General features: G+C 38.8%; 1 protein-coding gene across 1 annotated transcript in view; it reads right to left on the bottom strand.

Annotated features, from left to right (window-relative positions):
* Positions 1-6,538: 6,538 nt before the first annotated feature.
* The window catches only part of CCDC81 (coiled-coil domain containing 81), a 78,171-nt gene continuing 58,230 nt past the window's right edge, over positions 6,539-26,479 (bottom strand). The window contains exons 11-15 of the mRNA XM_054699586.1: positions 23,209-23,381; positions 21,734-21,812; positions 21,300-21,520; positions 9,283-9,408; positions 6,539-7,051 (exon numbers count right to left, since the gene is read on the bottom strand). Coding sequence (XP_054555561.1) covers positions 6,910-7,051; positions 9,283-9,408; positions 21,300-21,520; positions 21,734-21,812; positions 23,209-23,381 — 741 coding nt within the window. The 3' untranslated portion in view covers positions 6,539-6,909. The remainder of the gene's footprint in view (positions 7,052-9,282; positions 9,409-21,299; positions 21,521-21,733; positions 21,813-23,208; positions 23,382-26,479) is intronic.

Below are 26,479 nucleotides of genomic sequence, written 5' to 3'. Positions count from 1 at the left end.
ATCAGACTATTATGAGGTGACCAAACAAGCAAGGGGAGAATGAAATGATATATTCAAAGTAATTAAAGATAAAGACTACCAGCTAAGGAAACTATACGCAGCAAGACCCTCGGATATAAGGGAGACATAAAGGCCCTCCCAGACAAACAAAAGTTGTAGGAGTTTGCAAACACTAAGGCTTCACTACAATAAAAAGGGAATTTCCTCTTTCTAATTCAAAAAGAAGAATACACACACACACACACACTGAACAAAGAAAAAAATAGAACCAAAATTAAAGACAAAAGGGCAGTGGCAAATCTTCATACCTCAGTGGTCACCTTAAAAGTAAATGGTCTAAACTCACCAATGAAAAAGTACGGAGCAGCTTATTGGATCAGAAAACTAAACCAAACTTTCTGCCATCTCCAGGAGCACACATGGACTCCAAAGATAAACAGGCTCAAAGTAAAAGTTTGAGAAACAATCCTACAAGCAAATGGGAACAAATGAAGCACTGAGAAATAAAATGAATGAAAAATATATAGAAATTGAAGCTTTAAATAATAACATAACAGAGATGCAGAATATATAAAGATATATTCTGGGAACAAAAGCCAGAAAAGCCATATTATGTCAGAAAAAAATAGACTGAAAGCTATAAAAGGTAACAAGATACGTGGATGGTCTTTATAAAATTATTTATGGAACAATATATTAGGGAGACATCACACTCATCAATACATATGCACCATGAGTTTGATCCCCATCCAGGGAACTAACCCACATGTTGCAGCAGACTGCTCCTGTCTCATGTGCTGCTCCCCTCAGCAGTGTATTTTAGTAGATCCACCTGTTCTGTTCCCCACTCTATCACTGGTGAATCCTCTCACCCTCCCCTCCTCCCTGCCCTGCACCTCTGGCCTACACTCCAGTTTTTATATGCATAGATGAATAAAAATAAATCTTTAAAAAATAGATAAAAAAATAAAATATCTCCTAATCCCAGATTCTAGGTCCTTAGCTATGGGTAGGTTTTACACACTGTGTGTATTTTTATATAACCCTATAAACCTTTGGACACACAGATAATGGATAACTTATAATGTCCTACAGACTAAGGAAATAGTAGGATAAGATACTCTAAATCCTAGAATATACTAAAACCCATACTAATTTTTTAATATAGATTATTAAAATATATACAATAAGAATATATAAGACTAAAATGTTCTTGCAGAGTTTATTATTCCTCCACCAATTTCAAAAAAAAGAAAAAAAAAATACATATGCACCAAATTAAGGAGCATCAAAATGTATAAGATAACTATTAGCAAACCTGTAAACAGATATTGACAACAATACAATAATTGTAAAGGACTTCAAACACACACTTACATCAATATACAGATAACAGGTCAGAAAATTTACAAGGAAACAGCACCCTTAAAAAAGGAATTAGGACGCATGGGCTTAAAAGATGTTTACATGACACTGCATCTACCAAAACAGCTAAGAACACATTTTTCTCAAGTGCACAAGGAACATTCCCCAGGATAGAAATAATACAAGTGTCAATAAATTCATGAAGATTGAAATCATATCAAGTATATACTGCGGTCACAAGGGTATTAAACTAGAATTCAAATACCCAAAAAAAGCAGGAAAACCCTCAAGTATGTGGAGCCTCAACAACATACCACTGAATGACTACTCAATTATGAGGAAATCAAATAATAATTTTAAAAATACTTGGAGACAAATTAAAATGAAGAAAAGAAGAACCAGAAGCTATAGCGTACAGTAAAAGCATGCTAACAGGAAAGCATATAGCAATACAGGCAAATATTAAGAAACAAGAAAGAGCTTAATCAATTTAAACTTACACCTTAAAGAATTAGAAAAGAACAAACAAAATGAAAAGCCAGTAGAAGGAAATAATATAAATTGAGGAAGAAATAAATGAAATAGAAATCAAAAAGGAAATGCAGAGATCAACGAAATTAGTAACCGGTTCTTTGAAGAAATAAATAAAATAGACAAACCTTTAGCTAGGCCCACAAAGAAAAACAGGTAGAAAACTCATAGACTCATCCATTAAAGAGAAGTAACATCAAACATCTTCCTCAGAAATATAAATGATCATAAGATAATAATACAGACATCCATATAAAACATTGCATAGCCTAAAAGAGGTGGACAATTTCGTAGAGGTATATAACCCTCTAGGAACGAAACAGGAAGAAATAGAAAACCCAAACAGGCCGGTCGTAAGTAAGGAAATTGACACAGTAATCAAGTCTCCTGAAGAACCAAAGACCAGGCCCAGATGCTTTCACTGCTGAGTTCTAGCAAGCCTTCAAGAATGAACTAATAGCTATACTTCTCCAACTCTTCCAAAATATAAAGAGGGAAAGCTTCCAAATAAATTTTATGAGTTGAGTATCAATCTGATACCAAAAATTGACTCACAAAAAAGGATAATTACAGAACAATTTATCTGATGAACACATATGTAAAAAAACCTCAACAAAATCTTAGCAAACCACAGTCAATTAGACATCAAAAAGATCATACATCATGACCAAGTGGGATTTATTCCCTGAACACAGGACTGGTTCAATGACCAAAAATCAATCAATGTAGTTCACCACATTAACAAAAGAAGAGATAAAAATCAAATAAGTGTATCCATGGATACAGGGAAACCATGTGATCAGATTCAATATCCATTAAATCCCTGAAAATAATTGGGGATAGATGGAACATTATTCAATATAATAAAGGCCATATAAAACAAACCCACAGCCAATATCATAATCACAAAAGACTGAAGCTCTTGCTCTAAGATCTGGCACAAGATAAGGATGTGCACACTCACCACTACTATTCCACATAGTATTGGATGTCCTAGACACAGCAATTAGATAAGAAAAAGATATAAAAGGAATCCAAATTGGGAAAGAAAAAATAAAATCATCACTATTTCTTGATGACATGATTATATGGAAAACTCTAAAGATTTCACTAAAAAACTAATTAAAATCATATTCAGTAAAGTGAAAGCATACAAAATCAATCTTCAAAAATTAGTTGCATTTCTATATGCAAACAATGAGTTAGGAGAGAGAAATCATGAAAATAATCCCGTTCACAATCACAACAAGAACTAAATGCCAAGGAGTAGACTTAATAAAGGAGGTGAAAGACCTACACAATGAAAAATATGACATTGTTAAAAGAAATAGAAGACATAAAAAATGGAAAGATATTCCTGGCTCATGGATTGAAAGAATAGCCATCTCTCCCAAAGCAATATACAGATTCAAAGCAATCCCTATCAGCACTCCAATGGATATAGTGTGGAGTATGCACTTGAAGAGGTAGGATCTGATATTTCTGAATCATACACAATGTCATAAATCAATATTACCTTAATTTTTAACAAATTATAATAATAATTATAATTTTAAGGGCAAATAAATGCGGACTTGACTGAAGTTCATTGGCTAGTTACAAGGCACTTCATAACATGTAGAAGTAGAAAGAGACTTTTCTTCAGATAACTGGTGTTTTGAATTTTTGTTGAAGGTTCCCTTCACCTCTAACAGTCCCCTCCTCTTTATGTGTATCTCCCAACTCCAACCAGTCTTGGAACTCAGCTCAAGATTAGGCAGTAAGCCTCTAAACTCTGCTATGTCTGCAAAAAAAAAAAACTCAGAGATAAATTTAAATTTTTTTTCCTTTTTAGCAGTTTAACTATTTAGCCTCAGTTACACTGGTGAGCTGAAACTTTTGAGGACATGAGGCCTGCCCCATCAGATGCCTGGATAGGCTAGGCAGGAGTCAGCCAGTTGGCCAACACCGGAGGATGAGCATCCTTTCCCGGTCCAGCGAACAAAGGGCTGAGGAGGCTCTCTGAAAGTGAGAGATGGGCGTGTGGCCTGGAAGAGGCTTAAAAGAGACAAAGGGGTGGCCTAAAACAGGTAGACAGGGGAAAGTAGCAAGGGCAAGGAGAAACTGATTCATTGACTCTCACATGTTTTCCATCCGCTTCATGTTTTAGCATGGCACGCGAAAGCAACTTTACCAGGTAAAGTTTCGCAATTCAGTCTGGCACACCAGTTTCTTTAACCCAAGAACTTAGCCTATTTACATTATTTTATAATGCATCGCATTACATTTTATTATTTTACTATGCATTTTGTTTGTATTGCTATATTTATATCTGGTTTTTTCTCTCATTTTGTACTATTTGGCATATTTCTGTGTTTCATTTTCTGTTCTGGATTTCTTTTAGATTAAGATTTTTCCTCTCTTAACCCATATTTTCCCTCTACTGTTTTGGAAATTTGTAACTGTGGTTGAAACTTCTTAGCACTTACTGTAGACACTGTTCTAAATCTGAGTGGATTTAAGTAAATCCATTTAATACACCAGCCCTATTTCTATTGTTCTGACTAAACAAACCTTGGCAGAGAATTTTATTTGACATACAGCTAGTAAATGGCAGGGCTGAGAATTGAATCTTGGAATTATGGCTCTAGAGTCTACCTCCCTAAAAAATATTTGTCTTTCCAGTCTCTAATATTTAAACAGCTGAGAAAATATCACATTCTTACTTGTAAAGAAATTAAAGATCATTTATTAATTTTATCAAGCATTTTAATCCCATAAATTACATTTCCAAAATCAGTTTAATTTTTTCCAAATATGTCATCAATTTATTTGCTCGATATTCCTTCTTGCATCTCCAACTTTTCTTCTAAGTTTATTCTGTTTTAACCAAAAGAATTTTTGGGGGAGAGATCCCTTTAGTTTCCAGTATATGATCAACTTTGATATCTTATTTAATCTTGAAAATATGCATTTTCTTACTGTTGAAAGATGCATTTCTTATAGTTTTAAAATCTTTTTTCTGTAATTCCTTTATTTTGCTTTTTCTACTAGTAATTTTCTGGGTATGCAATACTATGCCGGCACATATTTTCTTATGCCTTGGAAGAAGCCCTTTCTCGTCTTCAGGTTTTCTCTCAAACTGCTTATAGAATTTTCTAAAATTTCAAGGTTTTGTTTCTGAGCCTATGCATTACCCATTACAATAAAAGCCCTATTTTTCCCTCTTTTTCTCTTTCTTCCTTCCCTCTTCCCTCTCCTTCCTCACCCACCGCCCCCCACCCTTCTTGCATTTCATCTTTCACTCTGCCCACTGGAAGAAACTGAGGTTGTCCTCTGAGGAAGTAGGGATGCAGAGGATGTTGGGGGCTGGGGGCTGATGGCATTCAAACAAGGGGGGATGAGGCAGCCCAAACACACACACACATACACACACACAAACATATGTGTGTACACGTACACACACACACACACACATGGGGGAACAACAGTAATGGTCAGAGACTACATAAAGATTTATCTAGTAATAATGGGAATCAGATTTCTCACTGATTCTCAGAGTTTACTCAGGAGATACAAACATGGACATGGAGAAATACAGAATTAACACTAGCTGTATTGGAATTGTTTCTATTGGTATGAACTCATTTCAATATAGTTACAGAAATGTGAGGGTGTTGGTGTGTGTGAATTCCCTAGCTTCAGCTACACAGGAGAGAAAGTGCCTGAAGCAATGAAATACCAATTCCAATAAGAAAACACGGTGCTCAGATCCTGGTTTATTAATACCGTTCCCCATTAAAAAAAAAAAACAAACTGTCTCCTTGATAAATGACTGAATCCTGAGCTGAGACTATGTTTATTGCAATGTTATTTACAATAATCAAGAAATGTAAACAATCTAAGTGCATTAAACAGATGAGTGGAGCAAGAAGATGTGATATGTACACACAATGGATACTACTCAGTGATCAAAAAAGGTAAGCTATGCCATGTTCAGCAACATGGATGGAGCTGGAAGGGATTATGCTCAGTGAAATAAGCCAGAAAGAGAAAGAGAAATACCAGATGGTTTCACTTATATGTGAAATATGGACAAACCAAACAAAGGGCCAGACAAAGACAAACTTTAAAACCAGGGCTTGAGGCCTCCCTGGTGACTCAATGGGTTAAGATGCAACCTATGAAGCTGTCTGCGACCTCTGCAGCACAAGTTTGATCCCCAACCAGCCAGGGAGCTACCCACCTGGTGCAACAGACCTCTTCTGACTCGCCCGTTGCACCCCTCAGCAGCGTATTTCAGTCAGTCTGCCTGTTCTGCTCCCCACTCTGTCTCTGGTGAATCCTCTCACCTTCCACACCTCTGGCCTGTACCCCAGCTCTCGTATGCGTAAATAAATAAATCTTTTTTAAAAAATGCTTGAAAACTGACCATAGATCTGAGGCATCCAAGAGGGGAGGGGAGAGAGACGGTGAGAGGGAGTGCTCCCCCGAGAGCACAACGGGGACATGGTGGAGGACTATGGGTGCTTTGGTAGTGGAAGAGCTACACCGACTACACCGGAGCAGGCAAATCTATTGTTAAATTAACAAGGATGTAAAACAATGGTGCATCATTAATAAATAAGTAAATAAATAGAATCATCATGCATTGTTAGCCACATGGAAAAAATTTATTATACCATTATTAATTATAGATGAAGTTTCATACAAAAGTCACAGAGAAGTGGCGGGGCTGCGTCAGCCACAACCCCCCCACAATCCTCCCCCCTAGTCCACAGCACAGTGAAGCTGGGCCCCATGCCCAGCCCCACCATAGCGGTGTTCAGTGGAACTGGAGGAACAGAGGAACACAGGAGGGCGGGCCCGCCCACGTGAACACAGTAAGGGTTAAAAAACAATCTGATTCTGAAAGCACCAAAACCACAGAAAAAAAAAATTTTTCCTCTAAATTACAAATATGTAGTTTCAAAATCACCAACTTGCATTTAAAATATAAAAACTTTCCCCTGGAAATGCAGGGGATTTTGGGTTTTACACAAGCAACCGCGAACCCTGCAGGTACTTGTTGAGGGGCCACAGGCTGCTCTCACCCCGGTAGGAGGTTCGCCTCTGGCACTGCTTGCAGCGCTGGTACTGCTGGCACTGATCCAGGAGGAAGAGTTTGTCTGAGGCCCTGAGGAGAGGAAAGAAAAGCAGGCATTAGGAAGCCTTCCTGAAGACTTTCTTGGGGGCTGGCTTGTGAAGTGGGGCAACGGAAGGGAGAAAAAGAAAAGTAGCGTGTGGTCTTAGTCCCTGGGGAGCCTACCGCTGGGCTGTGACTTCCCTCCTCAGTCTCTCCCCCAGCACCCCACAGCTTGGCATCTCCTGCTTCCAAGCCTCCACTGTCTCCAGATTCCCCAGTAAGAAAAGGGCCCCAACATGGCATCTTCACCACAGGCTGACCCCTGCCGCTCCTCCCCAACCACAGGCGTCCAAATCCTCAGAGACACATCCTTTGCCCAAGGGCACACAGACAGTGAAAGGTGTCCCTGCAGCGTCTGTCAGGCTCAGGGGAGACAGGGCTGAAAGGGAGATCAGGCCATCAAACTTGCAATCAAAAACTTGCAATGAAAAATCCCTCTGGAGCGTGTAAGGCGGGAGAGGGAGTGCAGAAGAGCCACAGCCATGTCTCAAAGCAGACAAAGAACAACAGTAACTGACTTTGCACTTGGACAGTTTTTCTTCATTATGCAGAATAGTCCCAGTGTTCCCCTAGCTTATCAGAATTTCTAAAGGGTGGAGATCTGTGAAAGCATCTTCAAAGGGGGCTGAAAAGGGGAAAAGAAAAGGGGATAGGGGAAGAGCTTCCTGCCCTGCCTTGGAAAGGGTGATGGGACGGGGTATATCATGAAACAGCTTATTTGTAAACTTAATTTTTGGTTTTGCTTTGTTTTCTCTTTAACACCAGTAATTCCTTCTCCCTGCTTGCTGTCTGCTTGACTCCCTGTCTGTAACTTGACCTCGGTCTATAGGGAAGGAGTCTCTTTCCCCATTGGAAATTACTCAAGTCTTTTACTGCCCCCTCTTTTTTATCACCATGTTGGCCATGCAGACTTCCTAAATCCAACTAAAATCTCCCTGGCATTAATTTTACTGCCTTTTACCTGATTTCCCATGGTATTGAGAAAATGACTTGAAATTCTCAACTCTTCTTTCTCTGCCTCTTCTTTTTTCCTATGGATCAATCCCTTTTCCTAAAAACCTCTTCTCCATATTATCCCTCCTTCCACTGTCATAAATTATGGGTTCCACCCACTAGAAAGATAAACAAGAAATGCCTGAAAAGAAAATCTAGAAGGCAAGGGGAGTTACAGATCAAGATCCACTAAAAGAAATTGTACCCATGATTAAAAATGGTTGATAATTGGCAATCTAAAGAATTTTTGGTATATTCAGGTTTTAATAACTTTGAAGATATAAACTTGGTCTGTTTCAGCAAGATTTTATCAGCTAAGAAATCATACTGATATTTGTAAAGTATTTTAAGTATAGCACTTTTCTATCTCTTTATTTGATCCCCAAAACTCCTGTGTTAGCTAAGTCAGGCAAGTGTTTACTTTTCCTTCTTACAGATAAAAGACATAAAGATTAGCTGCCTCTCCAAAGTTAGTGTTAATACTCAAAGCCGTGACTAGCTCACTACTAGTTCACATGACATGTTCACTGCTCCATGGAATATACTAAAAGGCATGAACACTGTACAAACAGCAAAACTCCTAACTCTTAGATATTTTATGGGTCTCGGATTCATCTTCAATCCTGATTTAAATTAAGATTGAAACCTTTTCCTAATTAACAAAATTCAGGCTTTAAATTCATGAGAATTTAAATTCACTGTATTCTCTGATCCTAGATTGTAGCTATCTGGGGAGAGGGTATAGGGATGCAAGAACACATTAAAGGAAGATGTCCTCACTTTTCCAATTGCTAATCTTCTCCACAACCCCTTGACTCTGCTATTAAAAGATCATTCCTTAAGCTTTGGGTGTGTTCAGATAGCAAATTACTCTCCCTACTTCCAGCTAGTTTTTCTAAAGAGAAATAAGTCACCCTCTTCTTTTCACACCTCCATGTGCCAAAAAAAGAAAATAAAGCTATCATGAGCAGAGGCAAAGACTAGAACAGAGGCGACAAATACGCAACATACAACACAGTATTCTCTGATCGTGTGTCCATAACAGACATTTTTAATCACTCACAGCAGTTTATTCCACGAAACCCAGAATTATCTTCTCCATGAAGTTCTCTAGAAGTTCTCTTTCAGCTGGAGTTAGCACTTGAAACCTATCTGCCACCCTAGGGCTAGAGGAAATCAAACAAGGAGCAGAAAGGATTTTCTCTGCAGTAAAAGAACTCGGGTATTACCTCTCAAAAGCCTTTGCTTCCAGGTCTCGCTGCCTCTTCATCTCAGCATTCTTCTCCCAGTCCTTCTGTAAACTTTGGTTAATTCTGTTCACCCGCTCCAGCTCAGCTCTTTTATCTGCCAAGTACCTAGAGAGAGGTGAACATTCATTCGTATCCTGAGAAGGGTACGCATGCACGTTAGGAGTCCCGTTCCTTTTATAATGCCCAGAACCTCTTTTGGCTTCGTTCACTACTCCATGGAATATGCTAAAAGGCATAATACTGCACAAACAGCAAAACTCCTAATTCAGATATTTTATGGCTCTAGGACCAGTCATCTTCAGTCCTGCTTTAAATTAAGATTGAAACCTTTTCCTAATTAACAGAATTCAGGTTTTAAACCCATTAATATTCTTTGAGGCAAATTGAACTGATCTGAAGAATTATTCCAAATGAACTTCCTATAATTTGTGTTTCCTTCCTTTTATTGCAACTTCTTAGACGGCAGTAATCACCATGCTAATTGCTGCAGACATTTTGTAAGAATAGAATGGCATACAAATGAGGGGCTAAAAAGAGGATAAAAACAAGTGACTAGGCTAGAGAAAATATCTAACCTTGTGAAGAAGGTGAAGGTCATGACATTGAAGAAGTGACTGCTATTTTAACTCTCTTTAATGACAATATCCCTACATATTTTTTTCTTTTTCTAGTCTCCACACACGCAGTCACTACTGTTGTGAATCACCTTAAGCCTGGTTAAAACTAGCTACATGGGGCCTCCCCTGGTGGCGCAGCGGTTGAGCGCTGGGCTGCGAGGCTGCCGGCAGCCTCCGCAGCACCGGTTCATTCCCCAGCCACAGGCGAGGGTCCCACCAAAAAAAAAAAAAAAACTAGTTATATGTGCCTATTTGACACAATGAAACTCTTCACATCAGTTCTCATAAAAGTCCGAAAGGGAATTGACTAAATATGACTTCTTGTTGATTAAACCTGCCCTGACAGGTTTTGTTGCAGGTAGCAACCATCACCAGGTGTCGGGACCCACCTGCTAAAAGTCAGTAATGTGCCAAGTCAGTTCTGTGCGGACTCCTGCTTCCTAAAATAGCACGGACACGTGTTCATCTAACTAGCACTGATTCAGCTCTTGTGCAGTCATTATAAAGATTAAATAAGATTATATAGAAAGTACTTAAGTGGAAACTCCATGACTGAAGGACATACCCACTATATATATATTTTTGGTGGCATTTTTCCTTTTCATAGCTTTTTAATCAAATGTTATTTATTTGCCATTCATTAACATAGCTTTACAATTTGAAGAGTACAGCACTTAACACCTCAACATGTGTGCATGCTACACTTACCCTCCACCAAAGTGCCCATGTCAATACCCCATCACATTACCCCCCATTCCTTCCATTCCCCCACACCCTCTCAGGTAACCACTGTATTTTGTACAGACTCTAAGTGTTATTTTGTGTTCTACTAATTTGTCTCTTTTGGTTATTTATAGTCCACAAATGAGAGAAACAATCAGGTAACTGACTTTTACTTCCATGTCTTGGCCATTGTGAATAATGATGCTGTGAACACAGGAATGCATAAATCTCTTCATACTAGTATTTTCATATTCTTTGGGTAAATTGCTGAATCATATGGTATTTCCATTTTCAGTTGCTTTTTTAAGGAATCCCATGCCATTTTCCATAGAAGTTTCACCAATTTACATTCCTATCAAGTCATAAGTCCAAAAAGCGTTAATTTCCAAAATATATGAGGAAATCATACAGCTCAACAACAACAAAAACCCCAAATGAATAATAAGCAAAAACCCTAAATAAATGCTTCTCCAAAGAAGACAGACAGATGGCCTCTAGGTATATATAAAAAAAAGTTCAAGCTCACTTAAAATAAGGGGAATGCAAGTCAAAACCATAAAGAAATGTCACATGTGAGAATGACCTCTATCCAAAAAAGACTAGACACAACAAATGTTGGCAAGAGTATGGAGAAAAAGGAACACTTCAAAACTTTTTTGATTATAGTAAAAAACACATAAACTTAACTGTTTCCACCATTTCTAGGGGGCTTGTTGTAGCCCCCTAAGGCGTGAGGTGCTGAGACAGGGAGAATGTCAGGCTCGTGACTGGAAGACTGGTCAGCATGGGCTGGAAGGCTGGCCTGGGTCCACACCACGATGTCCTGTCCTGTGTCAGCAAAGCTAAGTCTGGGAAACAGGCAGGATTCGGAAGGGAACAGAATATACCTGATCACACAGCTCTCTGGTGGCGAATGTGAGCCCGGACCAGGCTAAATACTAAGAGAATGATTCACTGTCAAGTAGTTAACAAGGAGGGGAGGAGGCGGTTTGTAGCAATAAAAATGAGTTGCTCTTGGGATGCTGGGGCTTGAACGGAGAAGCCTTGCGTCCCCTGGGTCCCGCTTCTCTTAAAACTCTATTTTGTGTCTGTCATTTCTGCATTTATCAGTTCTTTCCGAGTCCTCTCTCGGCCCTGTTCACAGGAGCTGGTCTCCAGCACAACCTTGGAAAACAGAAACTCTATACACATTAAACAATTCCCCATTTCCTCCTCCCCGTCTCTAGCAGCCTCCACTTTTTTTTCTATGAATTGGATAAGAAACCTTCTCTAAGTGGCATCTTAACAATATTGGTCTTTTTGTGACTGGTTTATTTCACTTGGTGTAAGGTCTCAAGTTCCTTTCATGTTGTAGCAGGTGTCAGAATACTATTAAAAAGTAATATTTTTTTCCTGACATCAGTAAATTGCAGGGAGAGATGTCAGTAACTTACTAGTTGTTTACTCCAGTCAGACTACCACTGAGCGGGCACTCTTGGATGGGTACAGAAACATATAGAAATAGATGTGGATATAGATGTGGTTAGAAATATTACATTGTATAATATAAAACGGTCTCATTTTTCCCCACCATCATCCCTTCTATCTCCTGTCCCTTTCTTCCTTGCCCCTCGCTCTTTTTTTTTTTTTGAATTTTATTTACTTATACAAGAACTGGGGTACAGGCCAGAGGTGCCTGGGGTGAGAGGATTCACCAGAGACAGAGCAGGGAGCAGAACAGTAGATGGACCGAAGACACTGCTGAGGGGAGCAGCGGGCGAGTCAGGAGAGGTCTGCTGCGCCATGTGGGTTGCTCCCTGGCCAGCCGGGAATCGAACCTGCGCTGCAGAGGCTGTGGACAGCTTCACAGTGCTGAGCTCAACCCTCTGTGCCACCAGGGAGGCCCTCCCTCTCTCTTAACCTCAGAGCTCTCACAGTGTTTTACTATTGTTCCCTAGGTTTTGTAAACATTTTACTTTGTCCATTCATCTGCTATGTAAATGTCTAGTATTTGTCTTAATCACTCTGACTTGCTTTACTACACATAATTCCCTCAAACTCCATCTATTTTGCTGTGAATGGCAGCATTTCGTTTTTTATGACAGAATAATATTCCACAGTGTGGATATAGTGCATCTTCTTAATCTAGTCATCTATGGATGGGCATTTAGATTTCTTCCAAGTCTTAGCTTATTAGAAGTAGAGCTGCAATGAACATTGCAGAGCATATAGTTCTTTGTATGTGTGGTTATGTGTTCTTTGGAGAGATACCCAAGAATGGGATTTTTGCTTTGTAAGGTATTTACATTTTCAACATTTTAAGATCAGTCCAGATCCCCTTCCAGAACAATAATATGAGTTTAATTCCCACCATGTCATCGGGTTCATCTTTCTCCCTATCTGCTCCAGCACTTGTTGTTGAGGGTCTTTTTAATATGTGACATTCTTACAGTTTTGAGCTAGAAACTCATTATAGTGTTAACCTGTGTCGCTCTTATTAGAAGAAATAATCAACTTTTTTTAATAAGTGTAATGGCCTTCTGGGTATCTTCTTTGGCAAACTTCTCTTCATCTGCTGCCCTTTTATTTACTGGGTTGTTTCTTTTCCTCTGTTGAATTGTATGGATTTTCATATGTTATCTTCAATAACAACCACATGTCAGTTCCATATTGTATAAATATTTTCTCCCATTCAGTAGGATTTCCTTTTTTTAAACATTTGTTTATTTTTACACATGAATTGGGGTACAGGCTAGTGGCACAGGAGGGTGAGAGGATTCACCAGATACAGAGCAGAGCGCAGAACAGGCAGACGGACCGAAACACACTGCTGAGAGGAGCAGCGGGCATGAAAGGAGAGGTCTGCCATGCCATGAGGTTATCTCCCTGGCTGGCCGGGAATCCAACCCGCACTGCAGAGGCTGCAGACAACTACACAGTGCTACGCTCAACCGGCTGCGCCATCGGGGTAGGCCCTCAGTAGGATTTCTTTTTAAAACTTTTTTTCTTTGTAAAAGCTTTTTATTTTGAGGCAATCCCCATTGTTTATTTTTGCTTTTATTCCCTTGCTATAGGAGTCAAGTCTTCAAAATTATCTTTACTGTAGATATGCTAAAACACATCACCAATGTTTTCTCCTATGTATTTTTTTGTTCCAGGTCTTAAATTTAAATCTTTAATCCATTTGAAGTATGTTTTTGTGTGGGAAATCAGAGAATAATTCAACCTCATTTTTTTAATGTGTGCTTTTCCAGTTTTTCCAGCACCAGTTATTAGAGACTTTTCTTTCCCCATTGATATGGCCATAGTTGCTTTATCATAGATTGAATACTGATATTCGTGTGAATTTAAATCTGGGATTTCAGTTCTGTTCCATTGATTCAGGTATCTGTTTTTATGCCAATGCCATATTGTTTTTAGCATTATTGCTTTACAGTAAAGTTTGATATTAAATAATGTGATACCTCCATTTCTCTCCTTTTTCTCAGGATTGTTTTTGCCACCTGAGGTCTCTAGTGGTTCCATATAAATTTCAATATTATTTGTGCAATTTCTTTGAAAATATTGCTGGCATTTTGATGGGGATTGCACTACATCTAGATGGCTTTTTACAGCAAAGTCATTTTTATTACATTAATTCTTCCCATCCATGAGCATGGGACAGCCTGTGTCACTAGGTCCTTTAACAACATGCTATAGTTATCTTTGTATAGGTCCTTTACCTCCTTAGGTTAATTCCAAGGTATTTTATTCCTTTTGAAGCAATTGTAAGTGGAGTTATTTTCTTGACTTCTTTTTCTCATTCATTGTATATAAAAAAGCTACAGGTTTTTTTTTTTTTAAAGATTTATTTACTTATTTATAGAAGCACTCGGTACAGTCAGAAGCGCGGGAGGGTGAGAGGATTCACCAGAGCCAGAGCGGGGAACAGAACAGGCAGAAGGACCGAAGTACACTGCTGAGGGGAGCAGCGGGCAGCAGGAGAGGTTTGTCACGCCATGTGGGACCCTCGCCGGTAGCCGGGGATCAAACCCGCGCGGCAGATGCTCTGCTCCCCACTCTGACTCTGATGAATTCTCTCACCCTCCCGCACTTCTGATTGTACCCAGTGCAGAAAGAAAAGAGAGAGAGAGGGAGGGAGGGAGGGAGGGAGGGAGGGAGGGAGGGAGGAGGGAGGGAGGGAGGGAGGAAGGAAGGAAGGAAGGAAGGAAGGAAGGAAGGAAGGAAGGAAGGAAGGAAGGAAGGAAGGAAGGAAGGAAGGAAGGAAGGAAGGAAGGAAGGAAGGAAGGAAGGAAGGAAGGAAGGAAGGAAGGAAGGAAGGAGGAAGGAAGGAAGGAAGGAAGGAAGGAAGGAAGGAAGGAAGACAGACAAACCAGTGCGGCAGAGGCTGCGGGCAGCTTCACAGCCCAGCGCTCAACTGCTGCGCCACCAGGGAAGGCCCAAAAGCTACAGATTTTTAAATGTTGACTGTGTTACCCGCCACATTGCTGTATCCACCTATTGTTTCTAATAGCTTTTTGGTGGACTTTTAAGGGCTTTCTATATATAACTTCATCTGAAAATAGTTATAGTTTCAGATTTTTCCCAACTTGGATTCCATCTATTAACTGTTTTATCTGAAAACTCTGGTCAAAATCTCTGATACTAAGTTAAACAAAAGTGGTGGCAATGGGTTGCCTTGTTTCATTCTTGGTCTTAAGGCAAAGCTCTCAGTTTTTCACCATTAAGTATTATTTTGGCTGTTAATTGTAATATAGGTTCCCTCTATTCCCACCTTGTTTAGAGTTTTTATCATAAATGGGTGCTGAATCTTATCAAATGCCTTCTCTGAATCTATTGGTTTATCATAATTTTGACCTTTACTTTTGTTGACAGATATATATTACATTGGTTGATTCACATGCATTAAACAAGCCTTGCATACCTGAGATAAATTCCAGCTGAGACACTAACCAGGTATTTTTCTCTTTTATTTTCCAATACAAAACCTTCTCCAGGGTTTTGCACCTCTTACTAATAGGTGCTTTAAACTGGTTGATGAAAGTGTTCATTTGTTGACTTGGTCTTAGCTCTGAAGGGTAAGGCAGGTGGCAGGTGTTTTGAAAATCGAAAGCAGTAGCTCTTCTGATGAGACACAGTGATATAACCCGACTCCCCGGCCCAATTTGGGTTCCAGCTGTTCTCTATTTGTAATTTCACACTCAAACCAATAATCATCACTTTGCACACCTTCTCTAATCGTACTCTCTAACCTGGGTGCTAACTCTGTGCACCCCCATTATCTACCTCAGTGTTGGTCTATGAAGTCCCTGATGTTGGCAAGCACCCAAGTCAACAACTGTAGGGAGTTCCACAGAGAAGCTGCTCCTCCCTCACATGGGTTTTACTACTTTCATTATCACTGTGTAAACACTCTTTAATTAAAGTTTTTCCTACTCATCTGTCAGACAATTACTCTTGTACGTACTATCGTCATCCCTTTTCTTTTGGGGGTTATTAGTTCTACTGCACTTTCATTGTGAGGACATTTATGATAAAAAGAGAAAGATAAAAAAATTGGATAAGTGATGTAACACTCACTATTCACAGAAGACATGATAACATATATTGAAAGTCCAAAAGACTGTAGTATTAAACTACTAAAAATATTATAATAAATGAATAAAGCGGTGGGCTACAAGATCAAAATACAAAAATCAGTTGCATTTTCTATGTGCAAACAATGAATTAGAAAACACTTTTTTAATCCCATTACAGTTGCACCAAAAAGAGTAAAATACCTTGAGCTAAACTTAATGAAGGAACCAAAGAACCTATAAATTAAAAACTATAAAACACTGTCAAAGGAAATAAAAGAAGATACAAAGAAATGGAAAGGTAACTTGTGTTTGTGATTGGAAGAATATACCTTGTTAAAATATCTAAATTACTTAAAGCAATTTCTAGATTCCATGTAACATCTCTCAAAATCCCAATGACACTTTTTCAGGGAAATAGAACAATTATAAAATTTATATGGAACCACAAAAGGCTCCAATAGGCAAAGTTATCCTGAAAGAATACAGAAGTGGAGGCATCGCAGTCCTTGACTTCAAACTATACAACACAGCAATAGGAATCAAAACAGTATGGTAATAAAGCAAAAACAGAAACCAAACTAGTGGAATAGAATAGAAATAGCAGAAGTAAACCTACACAAATACAGACAGTTAATCTTTGACAAAGAAACCACAACCCTACATTGAAGACAGGAAAACCTATATAACAAGTGGTGTTGGGAAACATGGAAAACCTCATGCAAAAAAAAAAAGAGAAAGAAACAAATCATTACTTAACTCCATACACAAAAATTAATTCAAAATGGATTAAACTTGTATATAAGGCCTAAACCATAAAAATACTTAAAGAAAATATAGGTGACACATTCCTAAATATCAACTGCAGATATGTGTTTGGGGACAAAATCTCAATGGCAAGGGAAATAAAAGCAAAAATAAACAATGGGACTACATCAAACTAAAAAGCTTTTGTATACCTCAAAAGAAACCACCACAAAAAGCAAAAAGGCAATCTATTGACTGAGAGTAGGTATTTGCACATAATACATCTGCAAGAGACTTATTTCCAAATAACATAAAGTATTTATACTTATTCAGTAGCAACAACCACAAAAAAAATATTAAAAAATGGATGAAACAATCAAATAGATGGTTTTCCAAAGAAGGCAGGCAGATGGCTTAGAGGCATATGGAAATTGTTCAACATCACTTATTATAAGGGAAATGTATTTCAAAACCACAATGAGATATCACTTCATCCATGTGAGAATTGGTAGGATGTTGGTGAGGATGTGGACAAAAAGGATGGTAGGATGTTGGCGAGGATGTGGGCAAAAAGAAACCCTTATCCATTCTTGGTGGAAATGGTGCAGTCTCTATGGAAAATGGTATGGGATTCCTCAAAAAAAAAAAAAATGAAATGGAAATTCCATATGATCCAGCAATACTTCTGCTAGGTATTTGCATAAAGAATATGAAAATAGGGGCCTCCCTGTGGCGCAAGAGGTTAAGCATCAGAACTATGAAGCTATCCACAGCTACTGCAGCACAAGTTCAATCCCCGGTCAGCAAGGTGACTACCATGGCACAGCAGACCTCTCCTGACTCGCCTGCTGCTGCCCTCAGCAGTGTATTTCAGTCAGTCTGCCTGTTCTGTTCCCCGCTCTGTCTCTGGTGAAATCTCTCACTCCCGCCCTTGCACCTCTGGCCTGTACCTCAATTCTTGTACGCATAAATAAATAAATCTTTTTTAAAAAGAATATGAAAATATTAATACAAAAAGAAACTTTTTTTAGCTGTTATATTGATAACAGCACTACCCACAAATGCTTAGGCATAGAACCAACCTAAGTACCCAATGATAGATAAGTGGATAAAAATATTGTGGAATATATACTCAGTGGAGTCCTAATTAGCTACTAAAAAAGATCAGGTAGTGTCTTTTGAGATTAAATGGATGGACCTTGTGGCGATTATGATAATTAAAATGTCGGGACATGAAAGACAAATATCATATGCTTTCACTTATCTTGGAATATAACCAGAAAACACACACTGGCAAAGCATAGCAGAAACAATTCTTTGACTCTGGGAAAAATGTACTGGTTACCAGAGGAAACAAGAGGGATGAGGAAAAGGTCGAAGAAAGAAGGGGATAGAGAGTTAGCACTAGAAAGAAGGGTGGGGGAGGTGTGTGAAGCATGTGCACTGACGGCGTAAAAAGGTAACCACAAAGTTACGTAAATATATAAACTGACAAATTCATAAAAAATTAAAAATGAAACAATGAGCTAAAATTTAAAGAACAAAAAGCAAATCAAGTGTAAATATTTTAGCAGTTCTACTTGTATCACACTGACCACATTGTCTCCTCTGAAAGAAGGCGGCTTTCTGGTTGCCACAGGAAGGCTTGAGATAATATCTTCAGATAAAACAGAGGGTAGAAGAATTGCAAAACATAAAAGAAGTGAGAGAATCCGGAAAAAACAGTAAAGGGTACAGAAATGGAAGACAAGGCTATGACCCTAACAGAAAAAGGGGTCTGTGACCTATAATCCAACCGCGGTAACCAAGTAATAACCCCAGCTTGTACTTGTTCAGAGCTTTGTAGTTTCCAGAAATGTTTTCACTTGACTCATCTCCTTGACTTCTCAGTCAGGGAAGGCAGGGGAGATGGGGAGATGTGATTCTCCTTATTTTTCACAAAGAGAAAGAAGTAACACCCAGAAGTGAGTTTAACCCTCCTACCACAAGTTCAGATCAACTGGTGAAGCTAAAGCCTCACAGCAGCAGTTGGAGTGGCCATAATCTTTGCAACAAATGTTGGGGGTCCCACATCTGCTCACATATTTGGCTGTGTGGCCAGGGGACAAGAGGTGGCTGTTTGATGGCTATAAATCAGGAGTTAAAAGTGACAAAGTCTTAGTATACCCTCCAGACAGGATATAATGTCTTGAAAATAATCTAGCACTGAACATTCATCTGTAGAGAAGTCATATGTAGGGAGCACCCCAAACAATAACATTCCCACCTGTTTTAGTTGATATGAAAACAATAATTACACTAACTCATAAACCAGAAGAACAGCAGTTTCCTCCTCATTTTCTTCCTCTTCTAATAGCAACAGCCACCCTTGATTGAGTACTTACTCAGAATCAGATGCTATACTAAGCTATTTACAAGAATCATCTCATTTAATCCTCAACCACACTGGAGGTATGCACTAGAATTATCACTAATAACTGATAAGGAAACCAATAACCTCGGAGGACAGTGACCTGCCCAATATAATACAACTCTTTAAATGGCAGAACTGTATTAACCAATCACACCTGGAAGTTGACCTTGGGGCCTTTGGGAGTCATCCATGAAAGATGTGGAGCGGTGGGATGGGGATCCCAGCAAAGGGCCGGGTAGCTGAGACTGTGAAGGTGTGCTTGCTGGACTTGAGGTAATAACTATAAAAAAGTATGGCAATATTTCATATTTCAGCAAACAGTATAGATATCCAAGTATATCAGTAGGTTTAACACACTATCCCACATCTAACTTGATTCCAATGTCATGATTTTAACTTCTCTCACATCTATCTACCAATAATCTAACCACTTTTATTACAATAACCTCCATCTTCACCCTATTGTTTCTATTCATATTGGCACATGTGAACCTACTTGGTATAATTTATATCTTTGCACTGACCCATTATAAAATTCATAAAATTTTAATAAGTAGGGTTTTTTTTTGTTGTACATCTGCCTTCTATAAAGAAAATTCCTTTGAACAGAGGAAGTCCTTTTAGAACTCTTGAGTATTTTGATGATTTTGACTAATCAACAACTAAGAAGAAATTGGCCTTCTCTGTCAAGTGGAGGAAAGAGAGTAGGAGATATGGTAGGTGGGAAGGTGAGAAGAAGCCAAAACATTTCAAGGCTCAAAGGTGGTCAAGAGCTTTAAAAATTCATATGTGGACTATATGAAACTAAACTAAGAGTCAGACAAAGACAAGCTTAAAAACTAACCCTTAGTAGCTGACTACAGAACTGAAGCACTTTTTGGGGGGTAGGGGGGTAAGAACAAACAGGGAAGGAAGCACAGCAGTCTATGGTGGTGGGTGCACTACAGTGGCAATATCTTATGGAGGTATCCAAATATTACCTCAATTAAAAATTAATTAATATGTGCCATTCTCACAGGTGTAAGAGCTGGAAGGGTTCGTGTGAAATAAGCCAGAAAGAGATAGAAAAATACCGGATGGTCTCACTCAGAGCAGGAATTTAGGAAACCTAAATAAGGGACCAGGAAAAAGACTAATTATAATAAAGAAAAAAATCAAAATCAACAAGCAACTATAAACCAGAGCCACAATACAGGGCAGGAGAAGGGAGTAGGATCAAAACAAGGGGGGGGTAGGCATTTTACAGGGACCATAACGAAGATGAAAATGCATACATTGTGCAAAAATGAAAAATGATGTTAAAAATATATATAATAAGAATTAAAAAATAAAAGCACAGGAAAAATTCATTAATTTTAAAAATTCACCTTAGTGGGGTGATTCATCAGGCATTTTAAGAAATGTCATACTTGATGTTTGAATTTAAAAATATTTGCTTGATATGATATAAAGTACGCTGCCTACCCTACCACCTATCCACCACTGTCCCACCACCACTCAGCAGTGTCATATATATACCACATGAGCGGATCTTTGAAGAAAGTGAGCTTAGTGCAAGCTGCGAAAAGGGACCAAATTTCATATCTAGGTCTATTTAACCACAACAGCACATTTGTGATTAGCACTGCACTTCAAGTGGAGAGTGCCAGCACAGACGACTCTTTTAAGAAGTTCTGTTGTACAAGGATTAAAAAAATATATAGGAAGAGGTAACTGAAAGGTGAAGTTGGATCAAAAGAATTTGAGTTTTTTAATTTAAAAACTTCTTCATAGGGTGAATTGTGAAAATGAGACATGATGAGGCCTGTAGTGAGTTTCAAACATAGTCTTACACATCGTAACTCCCCGCCGTGTTCACTGGAATGATTTCTCTGCTGAGAAAGAGAGACAAGGATTGACGGGGAGACAGGAGGCAGAGGGAGAAATACCAGGGGCTCTTACTCTGTGTGTGTTTTCTGAAGCATCTGCAAATCCCGCTTCTGGTTTGTCAGCTGGTGCAGGATGGCCTTCCGCCGCTGGCCCGCGGCTGTGTCCACCTGGTGCTGCATGTACTCCTGCTCCCGCTGCCGCTGGCCCGCCCACAGCTCGCTCTCCTTCTTCCCAAAGATGGGTTCAGAGGAGTCTGATTCAAACACAGGCAGCTGAGGGGGTTTGTTCCTTATCTGAAACAGGGACATAGATACTTCAGGCTATCATTATTCCAGAGAATAAACTTTCTGCACAACGTTGCAGCATTGTAGAGGAAAGAACAAGAGGGTCGAAAGTCACCAGATAAAGACCACGTAAAGGTATTTACAGTTTGACGGTATCTAGAAATATTGTTACCATGCTATCGAAGCACTGCGTAATATTAAAAATAAAAATTGTCCCCTTACCTGTGTATCCAAAGCTCTCTTATAACACAGTCTTTCTTCCATCTTGTCTTTGATATATTTGGCTCTTTGTGCAGCAAGCCTGGCAGTTAAGGAGAGAAGGTGGGGGCACAGTTGGTTATAGCGTCTTTAGTAATAGAGCAACTTCAAATATAATACTTATAGCAACAATCAAATATTATATTTGTTAATAAGTATTACATAAGTATTATATAATACTTATTGTATTATATTTGATACATTAAGTATTATATTTATTATTATATTCGATAAGTATTCATGGGAATGAGAGGTTGGTAAAAGTGGCATTTTCTTTTGGGAGTTTACAGTTTAATGATAAAAGAGTCATTCAGATTCATAGGCTTGTGAACAATATGTTGGACACAAGACATTCAGGACAAGTGTAAGTATGTGATTCGCCACATTGCCCAAACTCACTACTAATAAGACAGGCTCTCCTCTCTCCCCACGCTTTAAAAATTGAAAAAAAAAACAAAAACAGAAAGTGACTATTACTCTATGAAATGATTCATCACATGGTTCCTTTTTTAAAAAAGTGATATTTCCTATAATAAATTATGATTCTATTTTATGCAATCCCCAGTGAACCCACATGCTCTATAAATGAATTTAATAGAACATTTACATCTTATAGAAATAAATATTTCGGTTACAGAAGCTAGCTTATTTACAACAACAAATAGGAAAATCACACTGCATCGCTTCCATTATTGCTCTCCTGGCCTCAGTAGCAGAGGTGGCCCCCTGTGGGCATGTTTGAATTCTGTGACCCTGACACTACCTCAGGGTTGAGATGACAGAAGCATGTCCCAGCCCTTACGATAAAAATTGACCAGGCTGGAATAGGGCTGAGCTGCATTATTCTAGAAGGTATACTTTGATGGCGATGATTCTGTTATCAGAAAAGAGTAGAGGCCTGTGTCTTATGCAGAAGGAATAGCACATGCAAAACTACTGAGACTAACATTCATCCAGGTTTTAACTGTAATAAAGACAATGTTTTCTAAAGAGCTGTGGGCGTGAGCAGAGGGAAAGGGTGTTTACACATCTTTTAGTCCCTGGTTCCAATCCTCTGGGTCCCCCATGCATTCCTTGAACTCTGGCTCCATGGGACACCCCCACCCACTTCTAATAAACCTCAGCTGGGAATGATGCCTTCTCAAGACAAGTCCTTCCCTCCATCTACCAGTGTGAGTGGTCACAAAGCAATACAAATTGATATTCTTCATTACAGGAATTACAGATGGGCAGTCATTAAATAATTATGATGATGAAAGCTGTTTCATTCTTCTAATGAAATGCCATGCTAAAGTTCTGGCTGTCAGCTGGATTAGTTTGCTCAGTTGGTTCAGCTGAGACATTCATGAAACTGCTAATACTGATTCAACATCACAGGAAAATATGCTTCACATGAAAATTCCAGACCCATTTTTCGGAGCATGCCTAATAGGACTTACTCCTCTGTAAGCTGCACTTGTTCTAAGCGGTCCATTAATTCTTTGTTTTGTCTCTGTTTTATCGCCTTTTCTCGTCTGTTATCCATTTGTCTCAGGAGACTTTGGGAATACTCCTCTTGCTTAAAAGCATTAATCTCAGAACTGAGTGGCCGTTTATCAAATAAGAAGGATTTCTAGAATGAAAGAGAAGCAATTTACTTATTCTAGGATACTAAAAGCCAACAAAGAATATAGGTATTAATTCAGAAGACTAAAACCATAAAAAACATTTATTAATTTTAATGTGTGCCCAGTCCTCGACACATTGATAGCAAGTGTTGAGGTAACGCATACAACGACATGAGTGTGCTCAAGGATGAGTCAGAAAACTAAACACACCCCATTTCTGAGAGAGAAATGAAAGTGGATTCCATGGAGTATGGCCTGGGCTAGCACTTGGAACTTAGAATTCAGATAAAATGAAGGAGGCTTCTCAGCAACATTAAATGAGCAAGAATAGAGAGGAGGTAAGAAGAGGAAGAACTGAACCCTTACTCATGGACTTACTCATTCTAGATACTTGTGACCCAACTGACAAATAACAGAGCTCAGCAGATAGACACTGAACACATGAACAACACATCAGGAAGGTTAATGTGATGAAAGTGCTATGAGGTCCTTATGATAGAAATTGACTGGGATGGAATAGGGCAGTTGTTGGTAGGTTGTTACAGAAGGGAATTTAGTGGAGATGATTCTGTCATCAGAAAAGAGTAGGGGCCTGTGTTTATATAGAAGGAACAGCATGTGCAAAAAACTCCTAGGTGGAAAATCAGCTAAACATGTTGAAAGGGCAGAAGATGATCTATCCGACCATGGAACAGCAAGGAGAAGAAGCAGTCGATGAGCTCAGAGAGGGCAGCAGGGAAGAAATCAAACCTGAAAAGTCAAAGTAAAGAGTTTAGATTTTAATTCAATGGGAGATCATGAAAGGCTTTACACAAGAAAATGATATGCTTTGGTTAATAATTTCAAGATTTTTTTACTGCTATGTAAAGAACACACTGTAGAAAAGCAAGCACAGGCAAGCAGTGAGCCTAGCTAGGGGGGTATTACATAAGCTGGGTTTTATAATGTGACTTGAACTACACTAAGAAAATTGTAGATGAAGAGATGTGAAGAGATATTGAATGAATTTTGGAGTAAAAGTAACTGGTGGCTATGAGTGACAAAGGAGGAGGAATTTGAGGTTTCTCCTGCATGTGGGGTTCATGCAACTGTCTGCCTAGTGATGCCACTTACTGAAATGGTAAGGTGAGGAAGATAGTAAAAAGTTATGTTTTGCATTAATTCAAAAAGAAACCTGCACGTCTGTGCTTTTTGCAGCACTATTTAAAATAGCTAAGGTATGGAAACAACCTAAATGCCCAAAAATAGGTGACTGGATCAAGAAGATGTGGTACATATACACAATGGAATACTATTCAGCAATCAAAACTGATAAACTAAAGCCATTTGCAGCAACATGGATGGAGCTAGAAGGAATTATGCTCAGTCAAATAAATCAGAAGGAAAAAGAAAAATATCATATGGTTTCACTTATAGGAGGACTATAGGGGAACCAAACAAGGGATCAAGAAAAAAAAACACAAAACTAGCAGGAAAATATAAATAAGAGACATTCAGCAGAGGAGGGGGAGGAAGAGAGATTAAAACAAGGCCGGGAAGAGCACAAGAGACTATGGCAATGGTTCATGGGTGACTTGGTGGTGGGACTTCTATGGGTACTACACCTGAGAGAGAGATCAAACATGATACAAAAATGAACAATGATGTAAAATATATATATAAATATTTTTTATAAGTTATGTTTTGGTCTTTAGAAGTAAGAAGTCTATAAGTATATCAAAAGGAGATACAAAGTGAGAAGTAATAAATATCTGGAACTTAAGAGGAATAAGAGATCATGCTTAAATCTCAAAAGCACTGTAACTTCCCACCACCTTTCCCTGCTGGTCTTGCCTGGAAGTTTCTTCCAACATTTGCATCTTTACCTGACTCCCATATAACAGGAAGTTTTCCAGATCTCTGGTCTGGGTTAAATGACTTTCCTCTTTGCTCATATAGTGCCCTGTTCAAAGATTTATCATAGCTCACACACCATATTCATGTCCATTTAAATCTATCTACCCCACTAGCATGAGACTTCTTTAGAGGGGGACCTAGGTCGTATTCCTCTTTGTTTTCCTGATTACCAGTACATAAGAGGTCAATGAATGTTTGATGATGAACAAAGAAAATACATTTTAATTAGTTCTATATCCAGAGTGTCAGATTACCTAGATGATGGTATGGACAGAAATGTATTCAGGCCAAAATAAAACAGGCACATAATGATTAAAAACAATAAATTAGTTACAAAGCAGGTGTTTAACTCCTTCTGAACCTGGGCTTATCGAATTTTATACACCTACACCTGGGAAAACTGGGTCACTACATGCAAAAGAATGAAGCTTGACTACTACCTCACACCATGCACAAAAACCAACTCAGAATGGATTAAAGAACTAGACATAAGACCTGAAACCATAAAATATATATAGAAAGAAATATAGGTGAAACACTACATGACATGCACTTCAGTAACATCTTTACAGACACATCACCCAAAGCAGTGATAGCGAAGGCAAAGATAAACAGCTGGGACTACATCAAATTAAAGAGCTTCTGTAAAGCAAAAGAGACAATAACCAAAACATAGAGACACCCCACCGACTGGAAGAAATTTTTGCACATAACACTAATAATAAAGGACTGATCACAAAAACCTACAAAGAGCTAAAGAGACTCAACAAAAACAAAATAAATAACCCAGTCAAAAAATGGGCAGAAGAGCTAAAAAGAAACTTCTCCAAAGAGGAAATGCAAATGGCCAACAGGCATATGAAAAAATGGTCAACATCACTTGTAATCAGGGAAATACAAATCAAAACTCCAATGAGATACCATCTTACACCAGTGAGAATGGCACATATTAAAAAAACTAGCAACAACAAATGTTGGCGAGGTTGTGGAGAAAAAGGAACTCTCCTGCACTGCTGGTGGGAGTGCAAACTGGTCCAACCACTATGGAGAGCTATGTGGAGATTCCTCAATCTGCTAAAGATGGAGCTTCCATATGATCCAGCAATTCCACTCCTAGGTATTTACCGAGAGGACACAGAAGCATTAGTTCAAAAGGGCAACTGCACCCCTATGTTCATAGCAGCACTATTTACAATAACTAAGCTAT

The sequence above is a fragment of the Talpa occidentalis genome, unplaced genomic scaffold (assembly GCF_014898055.3).
Source record: "Talpa occidentalis isolate TD23 unplaced genomic scaffold, MPIMG_talOcc4v2.1 talOcc4.3, whole genome shotgun sequence".
NCBI lineage: Eukaryota > Metazoa > Chordata > Mammalia > Eulipotyphla > Talpidae > Talpa > Talpa occidentalis.
This window is presented reverse-complemented; position numbering and strand designations above follow the sequence as displayed.